General features: G+C 42.6%; 1 protein-coding gene across 4 annotated transcripts in view; it reads left to right on the forward strand.

Annotated features, from left to right (window-relative positions):
* The window catches only part of S100Z (S100 calcium binding protein Z), a 42,302-nt gene extending 31,829 nt beyond the window's left edge, over positions 1 to 10,473 (forward strand). For 3 of the 4 annotated variants that reach the window (XM_019517723.1, XM_019517722.1, XM_019517724.1), the window contains 2 exons: positions 7,776 to 7,933; positions 9,805 to 10,473. In XM_019517723.1, coding sequence (XP_019373268.1) covers positions 7,793 to 7,933; positions 9,805 to 9,963 — 300 coding nt within the window. In that variant the 5' untranslated portion in view covers positions 7,776 to 7,792 and the 3' untranslated portion in view covers positions 9,964 to 10,473. Of the gene's footprint in view, positions 1 to 968; positions 1,123 to 7,775; positions 7,934 to 9,804 lie in introns of those variants that run through there. The other variant, XM_019517725.1, reaches the window with a different exon arrangement.
* The last annotated feature ends 1,277 nt before the right edge of the window (positions 10,474 to 11,750 follow it).

An 11,750-nucleotide genomic window follows, 5' to 3' on the forward strand; every position in this document is an offset into this window, starting at 1 on the left:
CCTGGTCAGTGCTTGTCACCCCCCTCTTCCCACCCCCACTGCCGAGAGCACCGGCGGCATCTGTGGGAGCTTCCCTGCTTACCACCGCTGCGCTCCCACCACTGCTGCTGTGCTCCTGCTGCTCCCGCCACCGCCGTGCCCCGCCAGCTGCCCAGGGGCCTGCATTGTTCATGGGTCTGACTGTATGGCAGCATGAAGAGGAGTGTGGATGCATGTATATGGTGGGGTATGCATGTGGGACTTGCCCTATGAACACACACAATCTGTCCCTCCCTCATTTTACACACGCACACACACACACACATACACACACACACACCCCTGCTCCTGGCTATGGGGTACTTGCACAGGCCCCGTACTTCTGTGGTCTGGCCATGCAGCCAGGAGCCACGTGGCACAGAAGTGGGTGGCAGTGGGCCACCCCACTTTTACTTGAATTTCCCTCCAGTGCAGGGAGGCAGGAACAGCCCCAGGGTCCCAGGTCAGAAGGCTCTGCTAGGCAGGGACTTCCAGGTGGGGAAAGCAGGGCGGCGGGGAAAGAGGGGACCGGGTCTGGTTGCTGGGTCCTGTTGTCTTCCCCTGGATCATACTGCCTCTGGCTTCTGTCATCTTTGACAGGCAGCCAGGAGCAGATAAATATTAATTTTCTAAAATTTTTAGGTGCCCAGATAGAATGGCCTGGGAGGCCATATTTTGCATGTCTCTGAAATAGATCACATAGCAAAACCTGAGCAGAAGCTGAGTTAAAGGATTACCTAATTTGCTGCAAATTCCACTCCAGTGGCATGTGTTTTGTATAATCTGGGTTTTAGATGGTAATGTGTGAGCACATTCTGTTTCTCTTTCTCTTCCTAATTTTTAGGAATAAGATTTGTCTTTTTCCTTGTTCATGGCAATATAAACCTCAGAATATGGGAACTCATTGAAAAATACCAAAACAAGAAAACATCCCTGTATAACTCAAGCAAATGGAGCACAGTTTAAATACCTTCTGTCCCTTGGATCAATTATTTTGAAGCTATGTATTACATCTGTAGGTGATCAGTAAGCAATTCTTCAGCATGACACTAAGGGGCAGCCCTGACCAGAGGAAATTATTCCAGACTCTAACATATGCATAAAGTAAGTGAAAGTTGATTTATGTTAGTTTATAGAATGATTTAGTATGGGTGGTGTTTGGAAATATCAAATTAAACCAATTTTAACACATTTCTTCTTTTGCGCCTTCTGGGCATGTATTTATGTGTTGTATGTTTTTGTTGCTGCACCTCAAGACTGGACTCTTTCTACTCCCAACACCTGAGACTAAAAGTTAAGGGCCTAAAAGAGCTCCGGCTAATTGCTAGAATAAGAATGTCTTGTCTTTTCATTATAACAAGAAGTGCAGGGCTTTTTCAGCTTAGGGCCCCAGCATGTGGAGCTCATCAGCATCAGACACCAATATGACCAGTATATATTAGTGCAGGGGAGGGCAAAATATGGCCTAAGGGCTGAATCTGGCCTGCCAGACCATTCTATTTGGTGCATGGTGTGCCTAAAAAATTTAGAAAAATTAATACTTATCTGCTCCTGGCTACCTGTAAAAGATGACAGGAGCTAGGAGCAGTAGGACCCAGGGGAAGCTGGCAAGACCCAGCAGCCAGGCCAGGCCAGCCCAACCCCCCCCTCCCAACCACAAAAGTCCCTGCCTAGCAGAGCCTTCTGGCCTGGGACCCATCAGCACCTCAGGTGCATCCCATTTAGCCCCCATGGTCTTGTACACATCCAGCTTTTCTAAATAGTCCCTAACCCAGGGGCGGCCAATTATTTCAGGCAGAGGGCTGCTTACCGAGTTTAGGCAAGCTGTTGAGGGCTGCATGAGTAGCCCCACCCCTTGACAGGTACCCCGTCCCCTGGTTGCCATCTTGTGATTGGAAGTCCCGCGCCCTAACCCCTGACTTTTGCTACCAGAAAGGACAACATTCATTACTTTGATTTCAATAAATATTTTTGTCCTGATTTACATGTTTGTGTAGCATAAATAGAGGTGATTGCACAATAGCTTAAATGAAGTCTTACACTTGTATATTGTGGGGGGCATGGAGGGGTGGGTATAGTTTGTGGGGGGCTGTTGGTGTGTGGATATGTGGTGTGTGGGTGGGTATGGGTTTTGTGGTGGGGGAGGGTGGCTGAGGTATGCGAGGGTGTGTGTGTCTGGGGGCCTACGTATATGACAGTGCAAGGGGGGGTGCATGTATATGGTGGGGTGTGTGTAGGACTTGCCCTATGAGCGCGCATGCACACACACACACACACACACACACACACACACACACACACACACACACACACACACACACACACACACACACACACTCTCTCTCTCTCCCTCACTGCATGCGTGCACACACACGTGTGTGCAGTCTCTCTCTCCCTCCCTCCCTCATTATATATACACACACACAGTGTCTGCTTCCCTTCCTTATTGTGCGCACGCACGCACACGCGCGCGCACGCACACACACACACAGAGTCTCCTCCTCCCTTCTTCCCTCCCTCATTGCACACACTGTCTCTCCCCCCGTCATTGTGTGTGTGCACGTGCTGACACACACACACACATACACACACACTCTGTCTCTCCCTCTCTCATTGCAGACAAATATAGAAAGCCCTTGTATAGACAGCCTGACATCCAGTCTAAATAGGTTGGTAATATATTTTATTTTTTAGAATATATAGTGTTACCTGAAAGTAGGTTCCACTTCCTTGTGAAATATTTGAACAGGTTGTAGCCTGAACAAAGCAAGTGCAGAAGCTTTAGATATTTCCCCTGCACTACATTATTGCAGTTGGAGTAGTCAGGGCTGTCCAATTTCTAAGTGGTTAGCAGGTGCATGCTGCATAGCAGGTCCCACCCTACCGCACTGTGCTGGCACACCATGTGGTGGTTGCTCTCCTGTTCTTGGCCCCATAAGCCATGCCACATCACTCTATCTCGAGAAATGTGGCCAGAAAGTGAAAGCTGGAGGGAGAGGGGAGGTCAGAAACTCCAGTGGCAGTAGTCAGAGGGTGATGGGGGAGTGTTTCCCAGACCAGAAGCCCAGGGGTCACCTCCTCAGTGGCCACATGTGGTCCACAGTTGAGAGACCTCGTGTAGTACTTTCTTGTATAGAGCAGGACCCTGATGGAGTGTGTAGAGGGGACAGGGTAAGCTAAAGGAACGGAGCTAGCACATAGTGAGGAAAGAAATCTGCTCTATCCAAATGGAAAGAGATAGTTTTGCCCCCTTAACCCATGTGCCACACTTCAGCTGTGCTAGTATCCAGCACACTGTGAGAAAGAATGAAGCCACGATAACACTCATTCCAGACTCCTATCTGCCCATGACATGAGAAGGAGAGTAATATTACCACAGAGGCTGTCTCCCTCCAGGCTGAGGCCCACCAGGTCCATAGACAGAAGATTAAAGCAGTGCTTTATGCCTCCTTCCATCTCACAACTGCACAGAGCAAGAGACAATCTTACCCTCAGATGGGCAGTTCATGCAGTAAGCTACTATGCAGTATAAGCAAAGGTGGCCAAACCTTGCTTTATATGACAGGTTGTTGTAAACTATCCGCTCTGTGCAGCATGACAATGGTTTTAAACCTTCCACTACCCCTCTGACAGCCAGGGGTCTTACAATGTGTGCATTCCTACCAACCTAGAAGACCAAGCTGTTTTAGTTATTGGTTGTTGGAAGGATAATACATGTGCTACTGAGCAAAAGCAGCAAACAGCTAATTAAAAAAAGTCTTAAATACAGGGTGTGTATTAGCTAAGCCAGAAGATCAGGCTACTGTTAGCTTTGTATCTGTTTTATAGGGCAGGCTGTTGAAATATATGAAGTTTTTTTTATTAACAAGGAAGTGAATTGATGTAGGGCCTAATTCCACTAGGACTCTCCCTTGACTTCAGTGGCCTTTGGTTAGCTAGCAACATATAGGATAGCCTGCAAAATTTTGGAGCGTGGAACAGTGCAGGGGGAGGATTAAGTTGATCAATTGGCTGCCATGAATTCTGGGTAAATCTCAATGGCCTGATCCTCAGAAGTGCTGAGCAGCTGCCGCTCACTTTGTGAAACCATCCTGTGAGATTCCTCTGAGAGAGGAGTTTTGTGGGACCAGGAGGAAATTGTCTGTAAAGTAAATGAAAAATTATCTTAACTAGCAACTTTGACACAGCTGGTCACAGTATATGTATATAAACAGCTACCTGGAATAACGAGACTTTCAAACAATTAGCTAAAGAAAAACACTACGACTACTGGAGGAGACTGGGCAGATTATATCATTGTATAAATTATTAAACTGATGGGCTGGAAAAGCTGGAGTAGACTTTCTTTTTGTGTTCTGAAGATGGGGGCACTGAAAGTTTATACCTATCATCTGAAAGTTACACCCATTGTATTCACTGCTTAGCTAATTGAATTACTATATTCAGTAGCTAGATGATGAATTATATATATGCAGCTGCCTTTAACTTTTGCTATTTATTTATTTCTCTCTATTAATAAACACTTCTGAGCAATAATGAAAGTGGTAGTGATCGTAGGAGAGAGAGCGAGAGACCAGCACAAGGATGGCTTCTTGAAAGATGCCTTAGAAACTAAAGCAACTGCCTTTTTTCCTAGACTGAAGGAGAAATAGATCTATAGATAGCATATCTGTTTGTGTGCTTGGTGTATGCTCCGGAGGAGCATGGTCAAAGAAGTTGGTGGAAATCAAAGTCAAAGAAATGGTTTTACATTTAGTTCTGAAAGTAGTGAGGCAGGCCCATTGTCATTTTTGTCTCCTATCCACAGAGATTGTCCTGGTCCCATCATGGCTCTGTCTCCTGCACCGTGACGAGCCTTTCCCAGTCGATCAGCAGTATCACGATCCCAGTGGAACAAAGCTGCAATGGAAAGTCTTGGTCACAGAGGGGAGGTTATTCTGAGGTCAGTCTTATGGAGCGCTTTGATCATCGGGACAGAAACCTTGAACTCTATAGCTTGGCATGGAATTTGTAGTTATCCCCAGGTTGCAGAGCAGAGCTGAGGGTGTTTGGTTTTTCCTGTGCTTTTGGGCTTTGCTGGTTGCCACGTGGGGCCAGAAGCGAATGTTTTCCTCCCCTGTTACCACAGGTGTCAGTTTTGTTTTGTGTTTTTGTTTTTCTTCCCACTTTCCTCAGAAGCATTGGCTGTTGGCTGCAACCAAGTCTAGAGCTTTTGACTGGGGTGTGCCTGTGCTCCTTATGTGATTAAAACCCGGATGTTACTGGTTAGAAGGTCTTGCCACTTCACTCAGGGTCAAACCGATCACCACATTTGGGATGAGAAGGGACATGGGCTTCAGCAGCAACAAAATGGGGTGAAAGTTTTCCCCAATAGCAGCAAACTCCACTGTCGTTCTAGAGATCTGCAGTTCTCAGAATGCCTTGCACTACACGTGACACACGCTGCCAAGCAGCTGCTCCTGTGTGCTACCTTTCCCTAAAGCTAGAAGGTAAGATGGGAGGAGAGCTGAGAGAGAACTGTCCCAGGCACATTCTTCCCACATTATGCCTCTGAATAGGATGGTTTGGATAGGGATGATCCTACCTTGACAGGGGTTTGGACTGCATGACCTCCTGAGATGCCTTCCAGCCCTACTTTTCTATGAACTGGGCAGTACTTGAGGGTGGGGATAGAAGGAAATGAGAGAAAAGAGCACACTGAGTATGTGTTTAGGCCATTGTGTTTGTGCCATTAATTAGAAAAGTGACTATGTTTTATCTTAGCTGGAGCTTTGCAGGGTATGATCTTTCATTCCTAAAGATAAACTAAGAATGTATTACAAGGAGGGAAACACTCAGCCTGCTTGGTCCTGGGATGAATGACAGTATTGAAAGATAAAATATGTTGGCAAATTTGAGGGCAGAGCACTATGACTGAAGGTTCTTGCTTCTTGACTGTGCTTTGCCTGGACAGACAAAGTCCCAACTTAGCTTGTTGACCTGAGCACAAAGTAGGATTCACCTATTTACTTGTCCCTTTATTAGGCCACTTGGTTTTCTCCTGAGTGAGAGCTTTAATCAGTGAAGTCAGATTTGTAAAGGCATTTAGGCATCTGCAGATGCAGGCCAACATTTGGTGGGATTTTCATAGTTGCCTCAGAACTTATCTTTATTAAATATCTTTGAAATTCTGGCCCTGAGTGCCTAGACATTGAGGCTTCCTGCTCTAGAAATACACCAATAGATTAGAAAGAGACAGTGGGCAGGGGGAGCATTTTTTTTTTAGTTGTCTTCAGTCGCATCTATACAAGATGCTACGGTGCCATAGCGACACACTACAGTGCCATCCACTGTATCATCCATTGGCAAAAACCGTGATGCCACCGCTACACCGGCGTAGCAATGTGTTCCCTCATTACAGCGCGTTGCTACAGCGATGTAGTGGTCAAAATAACCATGTGCAGCCAGCATGGCACAGTACAGGCTGTTATTGCACCATCTTTTAGTACTTCTGAAAGGAAGTACTAAATGATGACACAGTAAAAGGCACCGTACGGCTATGTGTAGACATGCCCTTTTTGTCATTGTCACGTTCTAGTTTTGATCTCCAGAGCACCACATAGGCATAGATTTAAAAGGTCACATGATAAAAATTGTGCCTGTTCCATTTACAGCCCATTACTACTCTGAATTAGTATTTTTAACTAAATGTTTTAGTGAGCTGTTTAGAATGAAAAGCATTAAACAGAATAAGCAAGTACACAGGGAGTGGGAAAAAATCTCTTTGTAACTATGCTAGGAAAGCTTGCCTGTACCTGTCTGTCTATACATTGGTAAAGAACACAATCAATGTAAGCAGCAGGTATATAGTTTTAAACATCAAGAAACCATTAGCTACAGAATTTTGTATCTATGTTTTCACTTTATCAAGTTCCTAAAGTTGATACGTATTGGGTTTTGCATCTGACTTTAGTGCAACCTGTAACTTCATTCTGGCTTCCTAAGATCTGTATGGCATTAAGCAAAATGTTTCCCCTTTGCTTATTTTCTATTTGTATTTACTTCTCCTAGTTCTTAGCTTCTAAGCAACTAATTACATTTCCATCCTTTTCTGTTTTAATGAATGGAGAGCTTTTCCCCACTTACCTTGCTATATGCTCAGTGAAGCAGACCCCATGGGATGCAACTTGAGGACAGAAGCTCACACCTGCTCAACACAGGTGACTGAAAAAAAGCGGTCTAAACTAAGTGAAAGCTGATGCTACAGCACTGGCAATTTCCCTTTGAGCACCTGGAAAATTTGTGCACTAGGGTGGAGCATTCAATATAAATGCGCAAACAAGTTAGGAATCATTACCTGTTGACATTACTTTCTTTGAACCCATTTGGATGAGCAGGTAGGAGAGTTTGTACTGGTCTAATATGCTTTATTTCTGGCTATTTCCAGATTGCTGTACAAGTGTTTTCCTGTTTATCGTGTGTAGCTTTGCAAACAGTTCAGCATAGATGCTCAAGAGAGCATTTTGTTTAACTGATCAGATCTGTTTTACAGGGCTGTTCTATGATGTCAGCAATGCAGTGTTTTGTTTCAGTGTCATAGTCCAACACTGTTGATAGGTATTTGATTCTATAAATCAATAGAACACTTGCCCTTTTCAGTATTTACAGTAGTTTCTGTTTTCCAACTGCTCCAGGTGATTCTCAGTTTCCTTTCACTAGGATTAAATGTTCTGTCTGATGAAAGCACAATGTCAATGATTTTTTTCTCTGGCCCATAGCTGTCCCACTCCCCAAGATGCCTACACAGCTGGAGAATGCTATGGACACCCTGATCCGGGTTTTTCACCATTACTCAGGCAAAGAAGGGGACAAATACAAACTCAATAAAGGAGAACTCAAACAGCTCCTCACCAGTGAGCTCACTGAATTTCTCTCAGTAAGACAGTTTCAGTTATCTTTCAGTTTAATTATGTTTGGTTAATGTTTAACAGGTGGGAGAAATAGCTACTGAATCTATTGAAGGGTAATGGAATGCTATTTCTTTGCATAGTCCAGTCTGAGCTATGACAGCTTCTACACTGCATGCTCAAATGACAGTGGGTTTTTTTCAAAGTCAAAGAGGAGTTAGTATCAAGTATGCTGTTTGAGAAGTGTGTAGTTTGGTTTCCAGTGATTTGTTGCATGTGATGAAACCAAACAATCTGGTGCCCATTCTGCTTAGTCATCATTGTTTTCCTGCAGGGAGGCCAAATTCAGTTTAACATTGATAGAAAAAAATGATATGGTTAAAGCAGGTTCAAATCAATTTATTTGAGACTGAGTGTATACTAGACATCAGTGGAACCCAATCCAATATATAGAGTCCTTTGGGCGAGTGCTTTAAGTATAGTACATCCAAGTGCTTATTTAATCCAGACACAAACTGAGTATTTCTGATCAGAATCAGAATATTTCCTGTCTTTTAGATCAGTGGGTCTCAGCCTCTTTAAATTCAAGGCACCACTTGAACAGTTCAAGGCTCCCTTCACTAGACTCAAGGCACCCCTTTGGAAAATGTCAGCTCATAGTTTTTGCTCATTTACTGACTACAGAAAAATACTAGAGCAATTTTTCTTTTCCAAACAACTCAAAGAGGCCACAAGTCAGAATGCTTTTAACACTATGACATTTCCCATTTGAAATCTCTGGGTTTATTTTGTGAATCATATTGGCATACCTAACGGTATCCACATTGCATTGCCTCCTGTGGCACCCCTGAAAGGATCTCAAGCTATCTCAGGGTGCCAGGGCACCTTGGTTGAGAACCACTGCTTTAGAGGCTTCTTTAGTCCCATAGGTATATGGTTCACATTTGTTCGTAGGTTTATTGGAAATCCATTATTCTAAATATGATTTCCTATCTGTGCTTTTCATTGTAAGAGTCCTCAGTAATTGATAATTAATGCTATTTATTTGCTCACATTTACAATGTTCATCAATTATGTAATACTGAAATGGTATGGAATAACAATTTCCTACATAACTGAGTTCCCATGTTCTTTTAATGCTAAGAATTTTTTGTGGCCTGTAATAGGGACAGCAGGATTTTTTTAAATCTATGTATCAATTTTTTAATTGGATTTTCTTTTTTTTAATCTTGTCTATTGTTTTATGAGAAGATGCTGCTACTCTTGTCCCTATTGAGCTCTTTACATGATGCGCATAATTTTTTTAATGATATACTTTATACAGTAAAACAGATAGTATAGGCTGTACTTTTGAAAGTGATCAGAAGTCAGTAGGTCATAAATCTAGTTGTTTCATTTAGGTGCCTATACTGGAACTCAGTTCCTTTGAAGATCTGACTCCAGGATTGGTTGCTGAGTAATATTGAACATCTACGTCTATACTTTTAACACTGTTAGTAGTGACATACTCATCCTGGGATGAGCATTTTATACAGTTTGTATTTTTAACAAATCCATTCCAAAATTTATATTTTTTAAGAACTGGTTGAAAGAATTGATAATAACTGAACTTTTAGTATATTGCTAAATTGTATAATCAGGTACATTAGAACTATACATTCAAGATTTGTACAGCTAAGTCAGTTTTCTTGTTAAAATGAGTACAGATTTGAGAAACACTTACATAGTTAATGAAATGTACAAGGTAAAACAGATTTCCTTGCAGCTCTGTGGGGCTACAGTACCTACCCTTGAGAGAACCCTTAAACATAACCTGCCTCAATGTTCTTTGCATTAAGTTTTAAAGGAAAGGACCAGCAGCTCTAGGTTAATAAATGAAGGTTCTGTGTTTTCTTTCTAGTGCCAGAAGGATCCCCAGTTGGTTGATAAGATTATGAGAGATCTGGACACCAATAAAGACAATGAAGTGGATTTTAATGAGTTTGTGGTTCTGGTTGCTGCTTTGACTGTAGCATGCAATGATTTCTTTGAAGAACAACTAAAGAACACAGGAATTTAGAAATGATAAGTAAATCAGTCCCTTAGACACCAATGTAACTGAAGCATGCTTAGCTGGTTAGCACTCATCTGCATTTTGTGAATACAGCTATATCTTATGTTACCTTGTTAATGTAACTAAATACAAAAGATCAGATCACCAGCTAGAGTAAATTCCAGAGGACCTACGTCAGTGTACACAACCTAAGGGTCTGGCCCTAAGTATGTTCAAAGATTTAATTCTTGCCTTTACCCCAGATATTTTTTTCAGCTCACTAAGACACAGACTCCAGATCAGTTTCTTAAGGGTCACTCACCCTTTCTACATGTTTGCTGCTTTACCATTGAGAAGATTGCCATCTCCACCTGCATGCACCCCAGTTTATTGACCAAATCTTTCCTGTTGAAAAATGGGGCTTTGTTGAAATGTAATGTATTCTGGAGGGGGAAGGAGATTATCCCATATTTGAAAGGGACCATTTGGAATGAAACATCATTAACTTTTTGCATTTAGTTTTGAATTTTCTTGTTTGCAGACAAAAGATTTGATATTTTTGGCCCATTTCCATTTTTTCTGGACCACCTTTTTAATTTCTTAATCCTTCCCTTCATATGTACTAACAGGCTGCAGTATCACCTACCTTCCATCCATTTAAGCAAGATGCTTTGCTGCTATTCAGCCTGTAATTATTGTTACTTCATATTCTCCAGTGTCACTTCTGTTGTGTTTATTCTGCTCCATTGCGCCAACCAGTCCCTTTCCTTGGCATAAATATTAACAAACTAAATAAATAGATAACTCAGCATGCTACTTGTTGGGGTTGTGGAAGAAGTGGGTCTTCAGAGCAGCTGTAAATGAGACCATTTTCACTGTGGTGTGCCTTTACAGGGAGGAATCTAGGCTGCTGTAGAAGCTATTCTGGGATGACCTTAGGGTGAAGTTATACATTACACTTAGACCATGCTCAATCTGTTGAATATTAAGCAATGTTAAAGTTAGAACATTAAGGGTTAATACCATTTCTTGGCTGCACTGCTCTGACTTGCCACTAGAGGGCTGGCATGCAGGGGCATGGCTAGGAGCCAGGACATTTGTTCCCTCTCCCTGCTCTGGATAGGGTGGGGCTAGCAGCAGCATGGTCTGCAATTCTGGAGGACTTCAGATTGCCACTTGATCGCTGTGGAGCAGACTAAAGTTTCCCAAACATGAGCTAGGTAGCACAGCTCAGAGTTAACCCTTGCCTGAAGTGGCATAACTTTGAGAAGCTCTAAGGGTATGTAGCATGACTTAACAAGCTTTAATATACATATACTCTCGTTTTAAGTACCTATAGTATGGTCTAAGTTTGATGGTAACTTTGCCCTACAGATGGTGGAGACGCTCTGCTTTGTTCTCATAGATGCTTTATATTTTGTGTCTTTATTTTCCTTGCTTTGTTGTTTTCCTTAGTCTACAATAAAAGGTATCAATACTGAGAGTGTGTGACTTATTTTTTGTGTAAGGCGAGAAAATAATGACTTTGGATACAGTCTACTAAGATATGACTTAAGAATGGCTTAGATGAATAAGCTTTACCACCTCAGCCCCAAGCACCTTTTGCTAATGAATAGAATATTTCCAATACACATTTTTATCACTGTAATTATGTATTTCCCCTCTAAGAATTGCAATCTATAATTTTAGGAGACACTTGTTTCTGTCACAGACCCAATGGGCATGTCAAGGGGCAGTTGTTATTGCCAGGCCATTATCATCAGACAATGTAAAACACAGGCATTGCAGTGGTAGAGAGGTAGTCAACCCCTGGC

This window comes from Gavialis gangeticus, unplaced genomic scaffold, assembly GCF_001723915.1.
Source record: "Gavialis gangeticus isolate Ggan-Ray unplaced genomic scaffold, GavGan_comp1, whole genome shotgun sequence".
Taxonomy (NCBI): domain Eukaryota; kingdom Metazoa; phylum Chordata; order Crocodylia; family Gavialidae; genus Gavialis; species Gavialis gangeticus.